Source organism: Mytilus galloprovincialis, chromosome 7, assembly GCF_965363235.1.
Source record: "Mytilus galloprovincialis chromosome 7, xbMytGall1.hap1.1, whole genome shotgun sequence".
In the NCBI taxonomy this organism is placed as follows: domain Eukaryota; kingdom Metazoa; phylum Mollusca; class Bivalvia; order Mytilida; family Mytilidae; genus Mytilus; species Mytilus galloprovincialis.
Window position 1 is genome coordinate 41,773,575 of NC_134844.1, and position 26,749 is coordinate 41,800,323.

General features: G+C 33.3%; 2 protein-coding genes across 3 annotated transcripts in view; both read left to right on the forward strand.

Annotated features, from left to right (window-relative positions):
- The first annotated feature begins 5,015 nt into the window (after nucleotides 1–5,015).
- LOC143083026 (galactoside alpha-(1,2)-fucosyltransferase 2-like) overlaps nucleotides 5,016–26,749 on the forward strand; it is a 47,393-nt gene continuing 25,659 nt past the window's right edge. Inside the window, exon 1 of one of the 2 annotated variants that reach the window (XM_076259144.1) lies at nucleotides 5,016–5,171. In XM_076259144.1, coding sequence (XP_076115259.1) covers nucleotides 5,153–5,171 — 19 coding nt within the window. In that variant the 5' untranslated portion in view covers nucleotides 5,016–5,152. Of the gene's footprint in view, nucleotides 5,172–10,905; nucleotides 10,955–26,749 lie in introns of those variants that run through there. The other variant, XM_076259143.1, reaches the window with a different exon arrangement.
- Nucleotides 12,366–16,220, forward strand: LOC143083025 (uncharacterized). The gene is made up of 3 exons (XM_076259140.1): nucleotides 12,366–14,019; nucleotides 14,245–14,498; nucleotides 14,954–16,220. Exons 1-3 carry the CDS (start codon nucleotides 12,681–12,683, stop codon nucleotides 16,097–16,099), a joined length of 2,739 nt encoding a protein of 912 aa, XP_076115255.1. The 5' UTR covers nucleotides 12,366–12,680; the 3' UTR covers nucleotides 16,100–16,220.

Consider the following 26,749-nt stretch of genomic DNA (forward strand, 5'->3'; position numbering starts at 1 on the left):
AACGAGTACATATGCGCTTATAGGGGTATTTCATCTATAAGAACACATTATTACCACCAGAGATATGAACACAATTGGAAATCCTTTTCTAAAAGGTGCAACGTACAACAAACTTTTTAAAAGCGAATTAGTAACGAATATTTAACAGGGTATTATCCGACCGCTGGAACGGATACAAATGCACTTATAGAGTTATATCACCTCTAAGAGCCCAAATCTTCCACCAGAGACAACAAAACAATTGAAAATCATGTTTTAAAAGGTGCAACGTAAGATACACGTATTATAAGCGAATTATAAGCGAGTGATGGAACGAATTAAACAAGGTAATAGCATGCTCCGAAACGATGTACACCCTGCTTACATGTTTAACTCTACCACATTATGTAAGTATGTGCCTGTCCCTAGACAAGAGCCTGAAATTAACATATTTCCGTTTATTTTTTTGTATATGAAATACGGCCGTCAGTTTTGTTGTTTGAATTGTATGAGGTTGTCATGTCTGGGCCTTTTATAGGTGACTACACGGTTTAGGCTATGCTCATTGTTGAAGGCCGTACAGTGAACTATAGTTGATAATTTCTGTGTCATTTTGGTCTAATGTGGAGTGTTGTCTCATTGGTAATCATACTACATCTTCGTTTTTACGCAAGCGCTAACACGGTGATTTCATCCCGTCGAACCAAGATCCATCTTCAAACATACGGACATAAAGCAGTTAAAAGGTAGAACGTATAAAAAACAAGTAAGGAACAAATGCGTATCGAACATGAAGTAAAAGGATCGGTTGAGCACAAACACATATAAATAGGTCATAAAAAGATCATTTTACCTCAACCAATTCAGAACTATTACCATATGTAAGACTATTAACAACTAGATTTGTAATTGCTAGCAATAACGGAAGGCACCCCTTCCCCCTATTACCAGGTGAGCGACAGCCATTTTGACAATTCCAAAGTCAAAGAGAGCATCTACAGATGTCTAGTAACATTTTTGCAAAGTTTCATTAAGTTTGAACATTTTGAATTTTTGATATTTTTGCTGTTTCCATGGTTACGGCGGCCATTTTGAAAATTCTAACTTCAAAATCCAACTCTGCCTATGCCAGTTACCATTCCTGTAAAGTTTCATCCAGTTTGCGGAAAATTCTTATTTTTGAAATTTTTGACCTTTTTGCATTGTTTCCATGGTAACAAGACCTATTTTGGAAATTCCAACTCCAATGTTGCTCATCATTACTGTGAAGTTTCATGAAGTTTTGAGCATTTTTAGAATTTTGAAAATTTTGGTGTAGTTTCCATGGCAACATAGTAGTTCCAATGATCGCCAAAATCATCCAACACCTGTATATAGTGGGCACCTACATTGTTTTAAAATATGATGATTCTGAGTTGAAGCATATCCAAACAGTTCACCAAAAACCAAAAGCTCATTTTTTTCACAATTGTGCCGTTTCCATGGTAACGGCAGCCATATTAAACTATTCCATGCCATAATTAAAAAGGGGGAAGGATATTAAAAATCAAATAAGTAACGAATAGGTAACGAATAGGGAATATGGAATAGGTAACGAATAGGTAACGAATAGGGAATAGGGAATAGGTAACGAATAGGCAACGAATAGGGAATAGGGAATAGGTAACGAATAGGTAACGAATAGGGAATAGGGAATAGGTAACGAATAGGTAACGAATAGGGAATAGGGAATAGGTAACGAATAGGCAACGAATAGGGAATAGGGAATAGGTAACCAACTTGACGCCCATCACCCCACCAACAAAAAAAAAAAAAAGAAAACAACACCAACTCAGAACGTTCACAGCAGAGTAAAACAAAACTAAACAAAAACAAAAACAAACAAAAAGAAAAATTTCTCATCTGTGGTCAGCCTTTCCTGTTAGAGTTGTAACCTAAACATGAACTGGAAAACATCATGTATAAGGCGGAGAGATGGAAAAAATCCTAAGTATACATAACATGGCATACAGGGGCGGATCCAGGATTTTGGAAAGGGGGGCGAAGTAAATTATAAATTTGCCGAGCGGAGCGAGGCGAAAATTTTTTGGGACCTTTTTCAGGCTAAAAATAATAAAATAAGTGTACAATGAACTTTTCACACGGTTCCTAAAGTTGGGCATGTATATTTCATAGTTGCTGTAAAGTGTAAGGGTCGGACATTTTTGATGCCGTATTCTCCCCATTAAATGTCTATCATAAAATGATTGAATAGATCGAAAGCTATGTACTAATATATTTGATGTGGGAGTTGTCAGTAAAAAATGGACATGGACAATTCTCGTTTGTTTAATTTGTATAACCTCACAGTTTTTGTTGTTGTAAACAAGATATACGCCGGGCTATCGATGAAATTTACAATACGACAAACACGAGTTAAAAACAAACAAACCATTTTTGTCCAAATGTTTGGTTGAAATGTTTCAGCCAACAAGGGAAGTGAGGGTTCCAAATTAACCAAAGTCTACGAATGAGTCTGAAAGGACAACGAATTTATGAATGACGGTCGACAAATGGAGACATAATGGTCACACCCAGCAGGCAGGTTGCAGCCGGGCCTTGAAAAAGTATTCAATACATCAGTTCGGCGAAACAAATATTCCGGTCAGATATGGGATTTACATGCAAACCCCGGCACCAAAAAATAACACCCGTTTATTATTCATCATGTTCATTTTATGCTAAATAATTAGGTTTGAAATTTTTGTTTCTAATAGCAAATGAGTGGACAAACTTATTGTTTACAATCCAGATATATACGACCTGAATTTTTTATTAAGACAAAAATCTGGGTAAGATGTTTTTCTCTCAAACTTCTCAGACTCCCCGCTCAAATCAAATAGTCCGTACCTTAGACTTTAAATATATCTAAAGCTTACTGACTGGGGATCATTATTCAGCTATGTTATCAATAGGCTGGGCGTTTGGGCTTAAACATGTTTTCGTAGATACATGCAAATAATATTGCTGTGGAACTTTCACGAGAGTGTAATAGAATATTACTTTCTGTTTGCATGGTGGAATTATGAAATAGAAGTCAGTACGTTCTTGCTCAATCCTTTGTCGCTTTGAAGGTGTCATACTTGTCACCCTCAGCATAAGCAAGTGTTACTGTAATCTGAATTTCAAAATGACTGAATGACGTTTTTTTTCGACGCACTGGTTAACTCCGCCGTTTTGAATCAGATGACTTTGACATAACCAATAGTATATTACAGTAGCTACGAGCGAAAAATATCGTTATAAGTTAAGAATTGTCACATAAAAACAAAATACACGGGAAATGGCAAATTTCACGAAGTCTTAGTCTGATTAATCATTTTTACAAATTTAAAAAAAAGTCCAAGCAAAAGGGGGGGGGGGGCGTACGCCCTCTACGCCCCCCTCTGGATCCGCCACTGGCATATTGTAAAGAAGAAAATTAACATGTTTCTTGTTTATCAGACAATGCCGTAGTAAACTACAAACATAGTATGAAAATTTAAACAGCCATGCACAGCAAAGCTAGATTTGGTAGATTACTAGTACACGTGTACTTGACAGGAAATGAGTATATGACTCGACAACTAAGTTACGTGGACAGTAATACGTTTGGGAGATAATCCCTAAACCAAAGTAAATCCTGCCATCAGTGGGGAATTTAAGTTTATGAAGAATATGCAGACATTAGATATAATTAGAAGATGTGGTATGGGTGCCAATGAGACAACTCTCCATCCTAGTTGTTTTAGTCTTACGTGTTACCGAGTTTTGATATTTGTGTCAATGACAGTTGTTATTCATTCATTTGGTGTGTTTGATCTTTTGATTTTACCATTTGATTACGGACTACCCGTTTTGAATGTTTCTCGAAGCTAAGTGTTTTTGTGATTTCACTTTCGAATAACCAATATAGCTGATTATGACTTGGCTTGTCATCTATCTTTACAAAATCGCATTGAAAACTGATCATCCAACTAAACCTCGATACTACACATGGTCAAATAGTTCATTGCTTAGTAGTTTTTGTTGGCCATCTAGCTTAGGCGGTCACTGGAGAACTTAGCTAAAAACTCAATCACAATGTCAATTTTTACTTCAAAGGTCGGTTGTGATCTGGGAACTCCGGCATCTCCTATCAACACCACAATTAGTCGCTACGATAAAGTCGGTGTTGCAAAAACTTACAGTATTGTTCGTATAGTTTGTTATATATAATGGTCTGCTTAATATTTCTGTAATTCTGAATGTGAGTGGTGCATGCTAACTATAATTTAAAAAGTACCTTGGGATGTGACCTGTTTTATTTTTTTTTCGTCAACAAACATTTAATTGGATACACTGGTATTGTTTGACATTATTTGACATTATCATGTTTTGCAGCATATTAAACGATATTGATAAGGCATTATTTATTCATAACTTTATGGCATTTTATCAATGTCTTATGTAATAGTCATGAAATGGAAATAAGCGTCTACTGTGCCCAGTGATCTTACAAGAGTATATATATAATAATTCATTGTTTCCATCATAAACAATGTTTCTCTAACTTGAATAGTTATTGGTATTTTTATTTAATGGGAATAATTCTCTATATCAAGTAGGTATCTATTAACTGGAGTATCACAATGGTTAATGCAATTGATCCTAACTACTGACTTTTATTCATATGGTATAAAACAGACATTTCTCAAAGGTCTGTCTATTGCCTAGGTTCATTCGTAAAGATTTATTATTTGTAAATAATCATGAAAATTCTAGAATATTTAGCATTCAAAAGCATGACTTAAAACCAGTGAGCCGATCTTCTTTTCGACATGGACAAGTTTCAAAGATTTTACAGGGAATATCATAAACTTTTAAACTTTATGGCTTGTTTGCAAATTGGATAAACTGGAATGAAACAAATTCTGTTGGATTTATATAAGTAATCAACCTGTCATTAAGAGCTACGGAGACATGTAAAAGTGTTCAGTGATACAGTTCATAGTTAAAATGTTATGCAATGCAATTGAACTTCGAACTAATGTACATCCCCATCATATCCTCTCATAAAAACAAGTACTAATATATGATACGATAGAAAGTGACGTTGATTTTATACACATGCCACCATTGTTTCAAATTCAAGTCTGGTGATTGTTTTTATATCATGGCTGGATATTATCTAGGTAATTATAATTAACATATACTTTTTTTTGTATATTTCGCAATTTGCGTTATACCCTGTCTAATTTAGATAAGAAGCAGACTATTATTTTCTATTCATTTATAGTGTACATATAAGCTATATATAGATGTCATTATTTTAAAGATATCTTATTCCTAAATATTGTACTTGTACTTAAGTCTAAAAACTTGAGATTTTTGTTGCAATTTCAAGCTATACAGTTTATTTTGTGCATTCGCTACAAAATATCGGGGGTATTGTTTCCCTTGTCTCTCTATACCCATCCTTCTGTCCTTCTCTCCTTCAGTCCGTCCGTTCGTTCCACATATGGCCAGGGATCTGACCAGTTAACTCCTCCTTCAGTTTGCATTCTAAATTTGAGAGGGTATCAGAAATTACAAATATAAAAAAAAAAACAAACCTAATGGAATAGGTTTTAACCCCGCCGCATTTGTGCGCCTGTCCCAAGTCAGGAGCCTTTTGCCTTTGTTAGTCTTGTATTATTTTTAATTTTAGTTTCTTGTGTACAATTTGGAGTTTAGTATGGCTTTCATTATCACTGAACTAGTATATATATTTGTTTAGGGGCCAGCTGAAGGACGCCTCCGGGTGCGGGAAATTCTCGCTGCATTGAAGACCTGTTGGTGACCTTCTATTGTTGTCTTCTCTATGGTCGGGTTGTTGTCTCTTTGACACATTCCCCATCTCCATTCTTAATTTTATTTTGCAAACCTATAAGTCAGTTTGTTGAATACGTCGTTATGTTTTAACTTAGTATTCCAATACTTTTAAACTGTGAACTGAAATTTTCGTCAAAATTAAAAGGGATGAGAGATAATAGACATACATTTTTTTTTATTTATCATGTTATGTTCAATATTCCCGTCGAAAAGGTACCTATACTAAAGAAATTTATCCTGTTGAACTTACTTTAAATAAAGCCAATACTAACAATGACCACTGCCCATTCCGCGATCTTGATATTTATATAATTAACGGGAAGCTTAATACAAAAAATTATGATAAAAGAGATGATTTTTCATTTCCTATCGTTAATTATCCAATTTTAGATGGTGATGTTCCCTTGTCACTATCTTATGGTGTTTATACATCTCAACTTGTACGTTTCGCTCGTGTATGTAACAGCATATTATATTTTAACAAGAGGAATTTATGTTTTACTAAACAATTATTACACGAGGGTTTTCTATATCACAAACTAGTCAAAATTACTAAATTGTATCATCGTACAAGGACATCATTCGTGAATATAACTCAACATGCAGACATCTTATACATTCAGGTATTTCACATCCAATCTTTTATGGTAATATTCTTTACAGAGCACAAAATTGTCAGTATGCACCTAAAAAACTTACAAAATCTTTAAACAAACTTATTAAGATGGTATATAGTTACGATACAGTTGTTAGGCCATTAAAGATTGCATAGGTTGGCTTTAATATTGATTCACTTATAGGGTCGTTGCATCGGAATTAAACACATTTATTCTAAATCAGTTGTTGGCATGAAACGGGTTATGTTCTTCTCATATATTTTATGATGGCATAATACTTACCGCCCCCGGGAGGGATGGTGCTTGATATTCATATGATGATGACATAATCTTTGAATCAGTTAAATTTAGGTCTGGAGATGGCATGTCAGTAACTGCTAGTAGTCTTTTGTTATTCATGCATTATTGTCATTTTATTAATTTTCTTTTGTTACCTATTCTGACATCGGACTTGGACTTCTCTTAAACTGAATTTTACTGTGCATATTGTTTTGCGTTTGTTTTTCTACATTGGCTCGAGTTATGGGGGGGGGGGGGGTTAAACCTAAAACACACGTTTTACCCCACCGCATTTTTGCGCCTGTCCCAAATCAGGAGCCTCTGGTCTTTGTTACTCTAGACTAATTTTTAATTTTCAAAAGCATACATATTTGTATAGGGGCCAGTTCAGGGACGTCTCCGGGTGCGAGAGTTCTCGCTGCGTTGAAGACCCATTGGTGGCCGTCGGCTGTTGTCTGCTCTATGGTCGGGTTGTTGTCTCTTTGACACATCACCCATTTACATTCTAAATTTTATTACATACTAGATCTCGTATATATTAAAGTATCCTTACCCACATCAACTACCAGCAGTAAACTTACCTCTAATTTCGCTTGTGCATGATAATACTATACGGACTTCATTAGCAGAGTTATACTCTATACAAAAACGGCTCCAACGAGTTACGAAGAAGAACGAATGAAATCGATACTCCATTAATAAAATTATTTTAGGGTCCCCAACACGTTTTGTTTCCTGCGTATCAACTCACTACAGACATCTTTTCGAAGTCTATGATTGATATTAAGATGGAAAATATTCAAATTTCTTGGAGATTTGTGGTTCACTACCAATTTAAAAAAAATCAGCTCTCAGAACATAAAAGTATTGATATTATTGAAAAACATGTAAACATTTACTAACAAAACCCAATTGCATGAATGACACTTCGGCTTATAATATATTTCAACCAATTAGATCCCATATTTACTTGTTAAAGAATTTTAATTGAAATTTTTTAGTAGGTGTTCTTTACAGTGTTGTACATTAAAGGATTAGAAAAAAAAATGGATGATGTTTCGAATTTTATCAAATTGGCATGCGTTTAATATATTTCTTTAACTTAAAACACTTCCAAACTTTTAAATGATGCAGATGTTGTTACAATTCATTTAATATGACTGTAATTTGTTGCATTCCGAAATTGACATATTCGACCTAGATACGACAACCGTTCATGCTGGCTGTTTAAAAACTCCTTCCTCTTGAAAAATCACAGTGCCAGCTGCTTGCTTCTTTACAAACAAAAATAGGGAGGTTCATGGATGAGCCTGCACAATCGATTTACCCTTATACACATTGGACAAAGAAATTACATTAATTGTCCTAATCAGAATCGAAATAATTGATGCAAGCTCTACTTTATTGTAGTTTTAACATGGGTAGGCATTATATTGGTGTTATTTTAGCCCTCACTATCGCTCGGGCAAAAATTATCACGAGTATAATGCCTTCCCATGCTAAAACTACAATAAAGTATAGCTTGCATCAATTATTTCTTAAGTAAAAAGTTATCTGTACAGGTTCAGGTTATTCACATCCAAATTATAAGTTGCTATTCTATTCAACACACAAAAATGTCGCCATTCATCTCAAAAGCTAACCAAACCTTTACACAGACTTATTTAAAAGGGATATAGATTCGATGCTGTTCCTTATATAGCAGATTGCATTTTTGGAATTAATATCGATTCACTCATAGGGTCTTCGTTGCATCGGAAATAAACACATTTATTTTAAAATCAGTTGTTAGCATGGTACAGGTTATGTTCTTCATCTATATTATATGATGGTATGATACTTAACCCCTAACGGGATCGAGGGATTATGCTTGATTTTCATATGATGAAGACATACTCTTCCCCCGGTTTGATTGAGGTCTTGTGCTGGCATGTCAGTAACAGCTAGTAGTCCACTGTTATTTTCATTTTGCTTTTTTTTTTCTTTTTCTGTTTTTGCTATTTTAACATCGGACTCAAACTGTGTTTTACTCTGCGCATGTCTGTGTTTGTTTATTCCGTATTTGGCCCAATTTTGTGGAAATGTGGGTCTTCAATACTCTTCAACTTTACTTGTTTATAACTATTTTGATCTGAGCGTCACTGATTAGTCTTATGTATACGAAAAAAGTAAAATCACAAATATACTAAATTTAGAGGAAAATCAATTCGGAAAGTCCATAATCACATGGAAAAATCAAATAACAAAAACGCATCAAAAACGAATGGACAAGAACTGTCATATTCCTGACTTGGTACAGGCATTTTCAAATGTATAAAATGTAGGTGGATTAAACCTGGTTTTATAGTGCTAACCCTCTCACTTTTATGACAGTCGCATCAAATTCCGTTATATTTACATTGATGCGTTAACTCAACAGACACAATAAATAAAATAGTCTGGCGTATTAAATTATAATCCTTATACCTTTGATAACTATCAACATTGACTTGAGGAATAAGGGAAAGGTTGAGATCTCGCATGTTTTACCCAGCCGCATTATGATCCTGTCCTTAGTCAGAAACCTGTGGCCTTTGTAAATTTTGTATGTTATTTTTTTTTATTTTGGTTAGTTTATTTATTTCGAGTTGTGCTATGAAGTCTGACCTCTTGCTGTGTTGATTCCCATTGGTGGACCTTTTGCTATTTGATCTGGTTGTTGTCTCTGAAACATTTCCAATTTCTAATTTTAATTTTACAACATATTGAATGTAACATTATAAAGTATATACTAGTCTAGTGTAAATAATACATTTTAGGTGCAAAACTAACCTATGTTTTACAACATGTACATATAGTAATAAATATAACTCTGTATTTTGTCTATATACAGATTTAAGGTTGATAAGTTGACATTAAATTTGTTTCGGACATTTAAAGTTTATAGTTCAAATAAGTAGTAGTTATTGTTTTGATATTCGCCAGGTTTTTTGTCTCTCGGAAAACCATTGTCCTATTTCTATTGGTAGGTGAATTCTGGAACGTCAGGTGGTAAAGATAGGTTCACAATTGGCAAATAGAAATATGAAATATATGCACAATTTAAGATAAAATTGAGAATGGAAATGGGGAATGTGTCAAAGAGACAACAACCCGACCACAGAGCAGACAACAGCCGAAGGCCACCTATGGGTCTTCAATGCATCAAGAAACTCCCGCACTCGGAGGCGTCCTTCAGCTGACCCCTAAACAAATATGTATACTAGTTCAATGGTAATGGACGTCATACTAAACTCCGAATTATACAAAAGAAGCTAAAATAAAAAATCATACAAGACTAACAAAGACCAGAGGCTCCTGACTTGGGACAGGCGCAAAAATGCGGCGGCGTTAAACATGTTTTTTTTTTTATATCTCAACCCTCCCCATACTTCTAGTCAATGTAGAAAAAACAGGCGCACAACAATATGCACAGTAAACTCAGTTTAAGGTAGCACAATGCTATATATTTGTTTCTAACCTAAACGATGTAAACGACTACGCGCGTAGTCGTTTAATCCATTTGTTTCTAACATTTTTTAGTCAACGTTGACATCGTTTACGTAAACGATGTACGCGCAAAATAGTCGCGTAGTCGTTGATCGTTTATCGTTGAGACGTGTAAACGATACATTTGTTTCTGCATCTGTCGTTTAAATAATTACGAGCACGTGTTGTTTTCATAAAGTCCTGGTTATTTATTTCCCGCACTTTTACCTGTTTGTTTACAGTGTGTGAGTGTAATCTATTTCTGTCTGACTACGCGGGGTCGGTAAAGTTTATTAAACGATGTATTTGTTTCTAGCAGCTTAACGTTTACTAAACGATAGTCATCGATGACAAAATTTCGGGTTAGAAACAAATGCACTCTAAATGACCTGAGTTTTGGATATCTGCTATATGTTAAATGAATCTAATTGACAGTAATGTTGGGCATTTAATTGTCGTATGACCTTTGTCTGATATGTTGTTATCTAACCTGAAGTATTTTTGGATAACAAAATGCACGTTTTTATCTGCCGTCTATAATTTTTATTGTTTTATTATTGTCCAAATTGTGTAATGCGGAATACCCTTATTTAAGTGCACGTGTTACATTTTTCTTATGATAGTAAAGTTGATATAATTTCACACAAAGTATGTCACGTAGGAGCAGATCTATAACATGTACAGCTACGAAACGGACGAAGGTAAATGTTTTCCTTTTTGACCATATATATAGGTCGTAGTTTTCTTTTCAATCTCATTGTACAGTCCTAAGACTAAGGTACAATTTTCCTCTCAAACTGAGAAGTTTGTTATCAGGAGCATTATTCATAGTTATATGTATTTTAAATTGTTGTGACAGATTTATTACTTTTAGGGTTATACATGTACAGTATCAGGGGCGGATCCAGTCATTTTAAAAAGGGGGGGTTCCTAACCCAGGACAAAGGGGGGGGGGTTTCCAACTACATGTCCCCATTCAAATGCATTGATCGTCAAAAAAAGGGGGGTTCCAACCCCCGGAACCCCCCCTGGATCCGCGCCTGAGTATATAGAAACAAAGATAATGTTACAGTAGGCTAAGTGCAATTTTTTTGTATATGTATTTTAATGTTTTAATATGAAATAAAAAAGCAACACATGAACAAAGAAAATATATCGATAAAGGAAGAAAAAGAAGAAAATAGATTGGTAAGTTCATTATACATATATATTTAAATTTCAAATTAAGAAATTTATATGCTTATTAATTAAATATAAATATAATACATGCATATAACCAAGATCAATTAATCTAGCTGCAAGTTGAAAAAAGACTTTAGATTAATATCTAGCAATAAAAATTAAAAATAAATTCTACAAAATGCTGTTTAAGGGAATGGTGAGTTGTAACCTATAGAGGCCTGAGAGGGGGCTTTGAAATTTCTAAAGAACTTTTAGGGGGGATTCTTACTATGCAGATCAGCTCAAATAAAAATGAAAAAATACTTAATTTTAACATTTTTAACATCCATCCTCCCTTTGAAACTCTGCATGTTCTACTGATACAATGTGTAACTTAAAGTGTTATATGTAGATATTTATGTTAAAACATATACATAGATATTTAGAAAAAAGAAGAAAAAAGGGGGGCTTTAAATGTTTAGTCTTTTTTATGAAAAAAAGTATGATTTTTACCCACTAACGGAGTAGAGGGGGATTGGAAAAATAGTGACATTTTATTTGTCATCCCATACAGTAAACATATAAAAGAAACCATGCAATTCCTGGACCCTTACCATTTTGATTGTTCAATAAGCATTGACATCACAATTTTTTTTCTTTAGAATATGAGTGAGGAAACATTTAAAGACCACGAAAATGGATGAAGATGAAGAGAAAGAAGTTAATTATAGATATTGAAACATGAATGTCCCATCATTAAAATCAATCTTTGTACAGGAGAACAATCAGTGGTGCGATTTAACTTTATTTGTGAATTTATTGAAAAAAAAAACAGTAAAGAACATGATAAATTGAAGAACTTCAAAAATATAAAGAGAGATCTAAAAAGTGATTCCAAAATTGTAAATGATAAAACATTTGTGAGTCTAACAGGAATAATTCGGTACTGTTACAACCATGAAAACTCACTTCATATTTCTAAGCAAATTGTGCATGAAGTCAACATTATACTCTCTAAATCTAAAGGAAAAGAACCAATCAAATTAGTTAACAACTCCTCATGTCTTGATTTATATAAAGAAATAGCCAAGAAGAGTTTTAAATATGTTGCCATAGAAGACATATTCTTAAACAACATACAATTTCCAGAAGACACAATTTTGTATTTATATCATGAATATAAGCCACTATTTTTAGAGAAAGAACGGAAAAGAATATGTCTTTTTGAATATCACTTTCACTTGTACAACAACGTAAATCTTGAATATGAAGAACTCACACAGCAGAAATGGAAGATTTGGAAAAAGTGTAGATGATGTAGCTAGGCAGTCAAAGCAAACAATACAGATGAAAACTGAGAGGAAGGAGCTCGCCTCAGACTATGAAACTATAAGATTTTGGATTGACAATAAATTTCATTTGGCGAACAAAATTGAGCAAGACATTTGTCAACAGGGTATAGACCTGAACATAGAAAATATTTTTGAAAATATTGCGTGTTTTGACTGTACACGGAAATGTTCACATGGAGAAGGCATCCATGTAATTGTTGAATTACCAGATATTATCGAGGATTTCAACCTCCACGACATTTCACTTTTAATGAAAAGCACAATTAAAAACAAACATAGTATTCAATGCTGGTCTGTCATATTTTGTCGACAAACTTCACTGACCAGATACAAAAATTCTAAAGGCAGTTTTAATCGTTTTATACTAAGGGATGATTACATTAATTCACGAATTCATCACCATATAGTGTTTACTCATATTCACCAACAAGAAGACAATGGGATTGAGAGAATTGTAGAAAACTGTCCTTCCTGTGAAACAAAAACACTAGAACCACTAGATTGGAAGTGTTTTAACAACCTGAAAGAATGGCAACTTGGTGTCCCACTGCACATGCAGATATTATTTGAAAATTTTATCAATAGCAATTCCATAAAAAAGTCCAAAGATCTTAAAGCTCTTGTTGAACAGAAAATATCATGCGTGTATTCATTATACGATACACTTTTGAATATCTTCAATAGAACCTATATCGGTGTGTTGCAAATCCGAAACACCGAGGAACTTCTGCTGAATTATAGAAATATACAGACAGTGTTTGATATAACATCTGACACAGGTACTACCCTAAGTTTAAAAGAAGCAGAAAGACAATTGAAAGAGAAAGCTGACATTGATCTTTGCTACTACAACACATACTTGAAAAGGCATTCTTTTCCATATGTAACAATTGATGAACAGTCAAAGTCTAGGCTTTGTTTACGTGATTGTGTTCTTGTGTTGATGCTTGACAATTTAGTAAGACTGAGATTTCATAGCGATCCAGATCCTGGTGAAAATAGGTCTCAACAAATCTGTACATTGCCTGTTACTATCAAAGGACTTCCACATGACTCTAATGTAACACGAGATTGGCATGATGACATGTGCGACTTAGTTAATAATTGTAATTGCCGCAAAAGATGCAATATCAATAAAACAGATGGGTTGAATAGCTTGACAGTTTTGACAGAAGAAGAGAGTTCAGATATAAAGAAGTTTTGTCAGCTTATCCAGTGGTCAATAGTTGAGTGTTGGAAGACCATAAAAATTGGTAAGTACTGATTTCTTTGAGTAAATTATTTACAATTCAGAATGAGGTGAACACTGACTAATGTGCTTTAGGTGTTAAATTATAATGCACAAAATGTTCTCATTTTGGCTACTTAAAAGATAAAATATACGTATAAGTTTTACAATAAAAAAAAATACAATTAATGTTTGTTATAAACACTTATACTTAACATGATTTATCGCATTCCTATATTGTATGTTTCAGAACCATATATCAAGACTCTACTCGCCAAAGTACAACCCTCTATTGAGACGGAGAGGGAAGAACATTCTGAAGGGAATGAGGATACAATAGACTATGATTTTTTCGATGTTTCAATGGCATCACTCCAGATTAATGAAAGTCAGATTCTAGAAACTTCTCTTCAATCATTAGGAGCAGCTTTAAGTGAGCTGGATGTCTCTATTGAAAGTGTAGAGGATGATTTGTTTGAAATAAAGCTACAGAGTTTCGAGGAGGTCAGTCTTAAAACATCGTTTCAAATACAACAAAAAATAGTCAAGAAATGTAAAAAAAAATCATCAACAGAAAAACTTGCAAACAAGTTAATTGTTTAGTCTCTAGAAAATCATATTTGGATACATTTATACATAAGAGTAAAGTCACAAAAATACCAAACTCTTAGGAATATTCATAACGGAGATCCCTAATCAAATGGCAAAATCAAAATCTCAAACACATCAAACAAATGGTAAACAACTGTCAGAACACAATTCAATAATAGAACAAAACTATCGGATTTTTTTTTTAAAAATATGAATATTCATTGCCGTTCTATGCCTTATATTTAAAAAATTAGAGAAATCGATTCAAATGAGATAGTGTCAAAAATTAAAACCAAGGAAACATATTTTTTAAATGACCTTGACATATGAATCGACAAAATATGATACGAATACATTTTTTTTTACAGGAAACTCCTGATAATAGTACAGAAATTGAAGACAGAACAGGCATCGAAGAAGATATAACAGATTTGACAAGGGCACTTTTAAATGCTGAGCTGCCATTTGATCCAGAATCTTTCATTCTTGAAGCGGATAAAAGAGATATTGAAGACCTTCATTCTGTTTTTCATGATGAAAGTGTCAACAGTGACGGAGACAATTCTGAAAACAATAGTGAAAAAATATATCCAACTTTAATTGAAGCTCTTAACTTTAAGGCATATGATGCACCTTCTCTTCTTTGTAGGCATCCACCACCGTATACTGGAAGAGACGATGATGAATCAAAACTTAGAGAGATTTTAGATGACATTTTGATTAAGTCAGATCAGCAACAAACATACAAAGATGGGCAAAATAGAATATTGTTTGCTCCAGATCATAAAATAGGGAAAAATTTGATATCATTGATGAAGAAATGCTCAAAGTACCAAATATTTCTTCCCGAGTTTCCTATCTTACATTTGCGGAAATCAAGAATTTGTAACATCTTTTCTGGGTATAAGAATGCAGGACTTGTTCATCTTTTAAAGTACATGCGTGATGACAATACAGATGAATGGTCAAAGCTTTTGTCTGAAAGATGTATTGATGATGCAACAACTGTCATTTGGAGATTAAGCCTCTCATTACATTTGAGTTTCTTTTTACAGTTCATTATGCAGTTGCCTTCACAGAAGCTCAAAGAAATAATTAAGGACATGGATGATAAAAACTACAACTTGTTGTCATTCTGGGATAATCAGCTTTGTGATTTTATAGAGCATGGTACTAACAGGAATGCAACATTTACTCTTCACAAAGAAATGATGAACCATTGTGATGAAGTTTTAGCAATTGCATTTTCAGAACGTCTTGGTGGATGCAAGGGATATAGTTTGTTGTTAGCTGCTGTAAAGTCGTCATTGCCCTTTGTTTTTCTTAATGGGGCTTCATCTTATGCAGCTTATACTACACATCTGTTACACGAACACTATACTGCAGGAATGTATCATCAGAAATTGAAAATGGCACTGTACTCTACGCCACACAGGACTGGTACTGTGAATTTCGGCTTGGACTCTCAAAGAGAAATGGACCAAAGGGATGTTGTAAAAGGATTTCGTTCTTGAAGTTCCATCAAGTCCATCATATCACGAATGTTAATCATTAATGAATTAGGCCAAGCACACCTTGAACGAAATCATATTGAAAGTAAATTAAGGCAAAAACTGCCCTTTTCAGTTATTAAGAATACAGACCTAAAGCATGTTATACCATCAGCAGAACTTATATTGAGTAGAAATGGGCTAGAAACTGATGTGAACATTATACCTTACAATGTGTATGCCAAAAAAATACTATGCTGTCTTCTGCTCTCTTGGACTCTACAACATCAGAAATTGGAAGGTATTTGATACAAAAGTTTGTAGCTTCAGAATCTTTATTTGGATGTACAAAGGACGACTTACCAAAAGTAGAAGAAATACTAGGTCCAAAACCATTAGTTGAAAGAGTAAAGAAATCTAAAGGCACAGTCATTTGTCGTACAAAGTTTAAACAAGCATTGCTTGACAAGACTGAGAAAGATATAGCCGAGGAAAAGAGGGTTAAGAAAGTTGCAAAACTAACCAAAACTCTAGATCATCTATCATCAACTATGAATGCTTGTCAAGCTATAGTGAAGCCAGACTGCACAAAGCCCAAAGTCCTAAAAGCTACTGGTATTCAACAAGCCCTTTTAGGTCTATTGCTAAAGATTGTAGATAATCCTGACTTCCAAGTAGACAACATTTCATTAGATACAGTGAAAGAAGCCGATTATGAAAAACTTTCTGAAGCTAAACTTGCATGGATTAGGCAGAAGAAAAGCCCACCAACAGAAATAATGCAAAGTGTTAAAGTAGCAACCATAGAGTTTGCAGGTGTAAAGTTCAAGTGTAAGGTTCCTTCATGGACAGAGTATTTAAATTTTGTTGAAAAAGCTGTTCTTAAGCCAACACTTGGGATGCTTCCAAGATTAAAAAAGCTAGTTGTATGTGAAGAAAAATATTCTTACACCCCAGATGACCTGAAAGCAGCTACAAGAGAACAGAGGCAAAAAGCAAGAAATTCATCCATTGCACATCTAAAACTAAGTACTGAGTTGATAAATGAGCACAAATTTCAAAAGGAAGCTATTACAAGTACACTAGAAGGAAAGATCCAGATTAGCACATATTTGGCAAAACATGCAGATACACTTAAGATTAATAACAACATAACACTAGACTTTGACAGTGAATATATTCTCCAAGGATGTCAATGTGAGGATGAAAGCGAAAGTTGCCATTGTAAAAGAAATGCTGTTCCTCTGAGATGCAAATATACAGAGGAAAATGGTTTTGAATCTTCAGAAATGTTAACATCTATCCATCAAACTAAAGGTGAGGCAGAAATGGCACAGGTAGACTGGATTTTTGAAATTAAACATTAACTTGGCAGTGGGGAGGCTGTAATGAGTATTGTTACATCTGGTGAAATTGATGCTGTTGTTATACATCTTTTTGCACTATCAAGACTTTGGCCAAGAAAAGATGACAGCACTTTTAAAATACCAGTGTACGTCTTTTTACAAAAACCTGGCAAAATATTTGATTTGTATTGCATCACTCGAATATTGGAGGTGCTTGAAAAACAGCTGCAGGACAAACATATTGGAATCAAAATTGCATTGGCACTTTGCTTAGGAGGCAATGATTTTATTCCAAAATTTCATGGAATGTCACATAAAAAGATACTTGAAATTTTCTTGAAAACACCTCGACTACGATGCAGTTTGTTTAATATACAATTTGAAGCTGTTCATTCAGTAACAATTGACAGTAGTTTATATAAAGATCTTGTCAAACAACTCCAAATGTCATTAGAAGAAGTAAGGAGATTAACCATCAAGCCTAGACAAAAAAGACAGAACGATCCTCTTGCAAAAAATACTACAGGTCTACAACTTTGGATGACACTTTCATCTGTATTAGACAGACTGGTTCTCCTAATAGGATGTCAGGTTGATTATCTAATGACAGTAGGGAAATCAAATGCTGTTCTACCAAATTTCTTAGAAAGAGGGTGTCTGAGAAAAACCGAATCAGGAGATATAGAATATGATTTGGGACCTGATTCATTTATTGGCGACATAAATGATCTAATATGCTTGAATTCTCCATCAACCGGAAAGGAACAAACAAGAAAAAGAAAACAGAAAGAAACACCACAAAAAGGATGCAGAAGAAAACTACCTTTGGCATCAACTCCAAACAAGACACATAAATGATAAACAATATCAATCAAAACAACTCTTATTTACATGTTACTTGTTCTTATCTATTTAGTTTTACGGTATTCATTTGTATTGTCATTAAGTCTTGTTTAAGGAGTTCAAACTTGTCATATAATACGAATGTATTAAATCAAACAGTAATTACTGGACACGTTTATCATTGACTTCTTTGCAATTAGTATGTTCTTTTTTTTTTCTTTAGATATTGAATTTTATATCAAATATTATTACTTTATGTTTGTAGATTTAAGAGGGATTTCAACTTAACATTAACACATATAAAACTGAATAAGATTAAGAATTTTATTATTCCAACCACGAAAACAAATGTATGTTAAAAATATAAATTCAAAACATTTTTCACTGTTGTAAAATAATTATTATCTAATTCATAAAGAAAAATGTATAGTTTATAAAAAAAAAATATAAATATCCTTTTAATAAAATAAAATCTTTACTAAAACTTATTGTCTTATTTTATACAAAAAGATTTCAGATGTGTAATCAGATATATAATTACTTATTTACACACTTAAGGTCAAGTAACAGTAAATGAACGCCGTCTAGCGGATTCCGCGAAACATTGCGACGCTTTGTACGAATTACGTCCCTTTGACCAGATTTTGCAATGTTAAAATTTCAACCGGCGACTTTTCAATGGGACAACGGTAAATCTGACGGAAAGTATGTATCTTCTAGGAGAATGAACTTGTTTGCTAAAATTGAAGAAATGCTACAGGATTTTAAAAATGAATATGAAAACAGTCATGAAGACGATCTTCAAAACGAAAATCAGGTGTTTGAGTTTGGATATCTGCCGACCAGTTAAAACAAGTGTGAAAACTTGATCACTGTTGCTCACCACTATTTCTACATAATTGTGATGAGGAAAATTAGTGCGGTCTCAACAGTATATTGAACTCTGACACAAAATAGTACTTTTGATGTAATTGTTTACTTAAACTAACCAACAAATATGCAGAAATGAAACTTCTGGTGAAAGGGAAATATATTTAGACCATTTTGAGTCAAATTCACTTGTCTATGAGTTTGCGTTAAAAATTCAGGATTAATGCGCTACATAGTACACTAAATTAAGATTTCCAGAAAACAGGGAGTTATTTTGGTAGTACCTGTGTTTTCAAGATCAGAAATTTCATATAAGACTTTAAACATTGGTTGAAAATTGGCATGTAGAAAGGTGATACATGTACAATTCAGGATATACCTGATTTCCTTGAAGGTGAACTTAAGGTAAAATATTTAGATAGCTGTGAAAATTGTAAGATTCGGTTGAACAGATAGGGATTCGTATTGTAAAATTCATCGAGTAGCGCGGCGTGTATCTTGTTTACAACAAGAAATCTGTGAGTTTATGCTAACTTAACATACAACAAGCGAGAATTTTCCATGTCTATTTTTTTTACTGACAAGTCCCACATCAAATATATCAGTTCATAGCTTTTGACCCATACTATAATTTTATGATAGACAATTTATGGGGAGAATACCACATCAAAAATGTCAAACTCGTATACTTAACAGCAACTATAAAATATACATACCCAACGTGTAGAACCGTTTAAAAAGTGCATTTTACACTTATTTTATGTTTTTTAGCCAAAAAAAGTCCCAAAATTTGTTCGCCTCGCTCCGCTCGTCGAATTTAAAAAACTTCGCCCCCCTTTGCAAAATCTTGGATCCGCCCCTGTATTCTATATGTAGTATGTCAAAACTGTCCATACAAAAACCCTATATTCACTGGGAAAAGACATCGTGTAGCAGGAAATAAGCAGAAGGGGGTGCAAGTTTGGGACATTAATACTAAACTTAGTCTTGTACGGTAAGACTAGATATCCCCTATTTTGAAAATTATCACACCATTCGGAACAATTAAAAATATTTTCAAAGTAGCGAAAAGGAAATGAACCACATAAATTAATACTGGTTATAAATTCTCCGCTGCTGTCAGTCAGTCATATAGATGACACTAAACTATAATACATTTAAATTTTTAACCTTCTTTACGGTTGGAACAATAATTTAAAGGGGCACTAGCTACGAGATATATAAAAAATCTAAAGTTTGATTTTTTTCTGTTCAATCAATAATGAAAGTGAAATAGTGAAATAAAAATTCGCTTTTTGCAGCCAAAAAGGTTCAATTTTGTCAAATTACGCTAAGAAACATTGATAATTAGTAATTCACTTGCAAGTGAATGAGTCGACCTCTTTAAATCCGTATTCATGTGAACTTCAATTTAACCCCTATCTAGAGATTGACAATGCATGCATTGTACGTGTACTGGTTATTTAAAGAAAAAGAATGTCAACAGTGAAAGTGAAACTATGGTAAATCATTTGATTACTAATTCGATGCACATAAAATCATTCTTATACGGTTAAAAACAATGAGAAACATCTATTTTTAATCTATAAAATAAAATCAAACAGACCTATAAAAATCCAATTGCACGTGTTGGTTTAATCTATTCATATCTTTATTTATGTTTACATCGCTTATATGGTCATCTGAGGTCAAATCGGTAGGTAATTAGATGGCGTCTGGACTTAAATACACACGAAACGAACCTATATAGTATCTACCCCATGCTCTGTAAACTGTTTATTTTAGACTTTTGATAGTTTGGATAAATGTTTTACATTGTTATAAATCAAATATGAGAATTTGAGTCAAATCGGTGATCATGAATTTGACAGCTAGTGCGCCTTTAATATTTATACAACAGTTTTTAGACTTTAACAAATGAAAAATAAACAAAAATGATGTTTCACGATCATTAATCCATCGCTACATTTTGTATTCTGACGTGTTATTTTTGTAATGGTGTTTTCTTTCACGTCCGCAATTCTGTTGAAAGTTTCGATGTTAAAAATAGAACACAAATCTTTTCAATAGATACACGTATAAATAGTTTATGGTTTAAAGAGTTATACATGGAATATTATCCTAATAAAAGAACATTCAGTGGATCCTTGAAAGAATTTTCTTGCTAGTATTGATTCGTATGGTTGTCTCCTCAAAGGAAATTGTTCTATATATATATATATAATTAACCGAATAAAAAATAAAAGTGTACCCTGAAAGTAGCATCTCAAATATAGAATAGAACTGTTCTCAATTCTATTTCACCCATAAAACTTGAAGGTCAAGAACAAGATTATATCGATCATCTCTATTATATCATACTACTACTATATACCTACTAAAAAAATATGAGGGGTCCTGATCCCGAAATCCCGGACTTTAAAAAATGAAATCCAGAGGTCCCGAATTTAAAGTAATTTAAAATAAATCCCGCCATCCCGAAATTCGAAAAAAGAATTCCCGGATCCCGAAAAGATTATTCCCGAAATCCCGTGTTTAAAAAAAACCCGATCCCGGAAATTGTTTATTGAGGATTTTACAGAATAAGCGTTATATTTAAAGATAAAGAACATTTAGTTCCACACTTCATATGAACCCTTAAAAACTCGTTGGATTATCTCGGTGTGGCTGGTCAGTAATAAATAAAAAAGTCACTGGTCAATTCAAAGGTTGTCGTAAGTGATGCAATATATTCTTATTTTCCTGTTCCCCTTGTGTAACTTCCAGTTTTATTGAAGTTTACATCGATCAAAGCCTTAGTTTAATTTAGTTTCCTGTTATTACTACCCCCTTTTTTGTCGCATGTTGTGTATCATGTACTGATTCTATATATACTTCGAGCATACACATGTACACTTATGGAAAAATAACTATTTACTAAACTTTTTAAAACGTTTTTGTAGACTTGTATACAATAAATTTTATGTAGAACAAAAAAAAAATATTTACAAAGATGTCAGTTTGACTGCGTGTTTTAATTGTTAACTTGCAGATGTATAAATAACCGCACGACACTCTTTCAATAATTTGTAGAATCGTTGATATAATGTTTGTTTATATTTGCGATGTTAAGCAGTAGTATATGGACAGAACTCAATCTGTCGTGATATCTATAAAACTAAAATTACGAGGTCCAATTTATCAGCCGGCATCAGGTAAAAACGACATATCAAAGAATTCAACTTTATATATAGCTAATATAGGACAATTGTGTAGATTAAAAATTACACCACTCCAGACCCTTTTGTTTTCCACATAATTAATATTGCCAATAATTAACAAGTTCCGGGTCGAATCCGGTACCGATACCAAAAGTATATTCACCTGTTACCCATTACCTTATCTGTACGTTCCGCATCTAACAGGCGCACCACCAAATGGTGTATTTGATTTTACTATATACACGGGTCATAATCACAAAGTCGACACAACTAAATTCAATCATTGTCAAATTGTTCCCTATTGTAGTTTTTTAATTGGTAAAACTTTCTAAGATAATAATACGAATACTAAAAATTTGGACTAAGGCGTATAGGTACAGTTTTCAATTTGTTAGCGGGCATGACGCAAAACAGCGAATCAAAGATTTGAACTTTATTGGACAATGCTGTTGATTAAAAAATACTCAATTCCAGGACCTGAATATTACCAATAATTGAAAAGTTCCAGGTCGACGGGTTCAAACAGAAAGATTTGAAAGCAGAGAAAACTTTGTATCTTATAATCGGCACGACTTTATCAGATGACAATACCAATACTAAAATAAGGCTTACGCATAGTTATATACTTTAATTCAGTCACGGACCCGCGATATCACGGGTGTGTTCTAGTAGTACCAAAAAACGAGCTATTACATGTTCCGCTGCTAAAAAATTTGCCAAATCATATATCGGAACGTAGAAAAAATGCAAACAGATGATCTACACGATAGTCTAAGAGATTTACAAATTGGTTACCCAAAAAAGTGACAAAATTCAACAATCTCCCATTAGAGCAAATATTAATAAAGATCACAACCCTGACCACATGCACACCTTCAATATATGTACAAACAGACAACAAAGTGAAAACGTTCTAGGATTCAAACTCTAGATGTTATGCGGATTAACTATAATAGGCGGGAAGGACGGCGGACAGAGGGACAGGGGTACCCCCCACCCCAAACTTTCAGTTGCGGGGGCATAACAAATTATAGCTTTAATTACATCTTTTATTGCGTCAACTTGTAGATTGTAGACAGTAAATCTGATGATTTCTATTTTTGTGTTTTTACTATTTTTGCGTTCATGTACTTACAATGTATTTTTGTTTGAATTAGTAATTGTTTTAGACATGTATATTGATAAGGAACAAACATGTATCATATTTTTATAACGTATAATTTCTTTTTAAAATGTTCCATAAAAGAGGGTCTGATTGGGGTTAACGGAATACAGAATAATGGGCAAAAATTGCAGAATAAAAGGCAAAAAAAAAAAAAAAAAAGAAAAAAGAAAAAGAGCATAATTGGGTGCCTAAATATAAAGAATAAAGAATATTCGAAATACAAAATAAAAATTAATGATAATTATCCAGATAAAAAGAATCTATCAATACGAAACACATAATAATCGTGCACAATCAACACGAAGAACGTTGGAAATAATTAAATTAGCATGATAACGTGACGTTATGTAATAAAAATAACGACGTCACGAATTTTGATGGTTTTTTGGCCAAAATGTTGAGTTTGCGTCGCTTCTACAGGGAAAACGAAGTCGGCGACCATATTTTTTTTTAACATCATCTAATTCGTAAGACAAAGAGGAAGAAAATGTTAATTTAAAAAAAGAATTCTATGGAGCGGTTTACGTGATTTATACCGGAAACCGAAAATTGTAGATGAAAAATACAGATTTCCCCTATATATTCAATGTAATTAAGTACCCTCTTGGACCATTTTAAAAATGAATTTTTCTCGAAAACGATGTCGGTGACATATACTTTTTTTTTTTTTACATTTTCTGATGTATATTTTCAATATCTAATCGAGTTCTAAATTTTAAAAAAATCTATGGACTAGTTCATTTACTGATCCTTGACCTTAAGTACTTCACAGTAAAACATTAAAAACAGAGGAATTTGGATTTTGAAACCAAGCGTGTGCTGATATCATAAATATGTCAACTTTTGTTTAAATTCACATTAGTATCAGTTACAGCTGTCAAAAATAAACACTGGGCGTTTTCTGGCTTAAGTGCCGCTTCAGAATGTAATAAAATTTGATAAAAAGAAGATTTTTAGGTGCAGCATGTGAGTTTTTTGGCTTATTATTGCAGAAATTACATGTCAATATATTCAGCAATTCAAAATGTCGGCCTCCTTAGTTACAGACAAGGAGATAGAGAATTTTACGCTTACTGTCATCCAATCAGAACCATTGTTACAAAATAATTGCATTATAATTCTTCTCATAATACATTTGCCTTTTGACCGCTGTTGCTTTTTAACAGAAGTCAGTAAACGCATCATGCATACAATTTTTAGAATACTAGTACTCCGAAGTTCAACTCTAATGTTTTTAAAGAGCTCGACGTATTTTTGCGCACGTCCGATTGTTGTATCAATATGTCGCAAACATTAACATTTTTTTTTAAAATATCAGCATACATGTGAAAAGGTTCTTAAATACTTATTCTATAAAGATATTGCCAACAATGTTCATGCATTTTTCAAAAACCATACATCAACAAATAATATATAAACATGTATGATTGTGGTTTAGAATTAACTTTCGGTAAACACAAATGAGGATGGTGGTATGATTTCCAATGAGACAATTATTCGTCATACTTTAAATGAAGTGAACGTAAGCAATTAAAGACAAACATCCGTATGGTCAGCCATAAAAGGACCAGACATAAATAATGGGAAACAGTTCAAACGAGATAAACCAATGACCTAATTTATAACAAAACAATTAACGGAAAACAAATTTGACAGACAACAACCAACGACGACCACTAAACTTCAGACTCCAAAATTTGGACAGGCACATAAAGAATGTGGCTTTGTTTAAAACATTTATGAGAGTTAATCTGGTACAGTGGTATAACCACACAACATAAGAAACTGATAACATCAGCAGCAGTTGGCTCAAATAAAAAAAAAAATCGGTACAAGGGTATATTTTGGAACATAATGCCATATTAAAAACATCTTTTGTCAGAAGACGCAGAGGAAACTTAAACGTCGAAAGATTGAAGGGTCCTAGTAGTATAGTTAAATTAACTTATACTTACCCGTAGAATAAAGACGCACAAATGAAAACCAGAGATGTAAAAAGAGATAATTGAGTGCATGTCTAATAAAAATAATATTTCATAAATATGGCGATCTTTGCAAACTTGTATAAATAATTTGAAAAGATTGATAATTTATAGTGTTGTCAACGGTTAACCGGTTAACCGGCTGAACGACCGAATACCGAATACCAAAAATGCTAACCGGTAAACCGGACTTTTTTCGATTTCAATAGATTTGATATACATTTGGATTGAAATCATTAAATAGTTATGTTTTATTCAAAAATTGTCGTCGTGGTAATAAATTTGACAGATCAATTGTCCGGTATACTTATTGTTATAGTTAATCCAAACATGATATTAATTAGAACTAATCTCTCAGCTCGGGGCAAGATCTTAAGGAAACATAATTAGTATACATGTTTTTTTAACAGTAACTTTAAATCAGTAATACGATTAAATTTCAAGATGTACTTCATTAATTCATTTTTGATCTAATATTGTGTAGACCTACATCTGAATGTGCAACCTCCGTCGTGCAAGGCTTTGTCATACTTTAAACGAAATGCTAGCTCAGGAATTGTGAAATGCTACCAATGTGAATGTACTCAATGTATACTTGAATGATAGTACGAGTAACATGCTTAATCATTTCAAATTGAAACACTCCACATTATTTTCGGAGACAACAAGCGAAAATGAAAGAAACATCGGTTTCAGTCATATTCAATCTTACGAGATCAGGAAGTTTTTTTTATTTTCCAATCTGAAGTTAGTACAGACGCCATAGATGATACGGTGTATTTGATATTTTAAAAGCTAAACTTCGCCAGGAATCTTCACCGACAAGCCTTTTAATGCCGAAGAACAAACTTCAATTCATCGTATTATAAAAACGCAAAATTATGACTTGCATGGAAGGTTGTCACATTGACACTCATACCACATCTTAGTATATCTATATGTAGGGTACTATAGATAAGGCCTTCAAACATCAACTTAAACTACCAGTTAACCGGTTAATCGGTCGAACAATCATCCGAGTAACCGGTTAGGTAAAAGTGTACGATTTGACAACACTTATTATATATAATACATAAATCCGTCAAATCAGTCAATGTTTAACTAATGTTGTACAAAGAGAGGAGTAATTCAGATACTGGTGGTTTTTCGATGGCGTTGTCAGTTTATTTTCGACTTATTACTTTAAATTACCCTTTTTCTGATTAGGTGAGCGTATATATTTCAAATCCCATGTTGTTCTTGGTCACTACATTTAACTGTCAGTGATC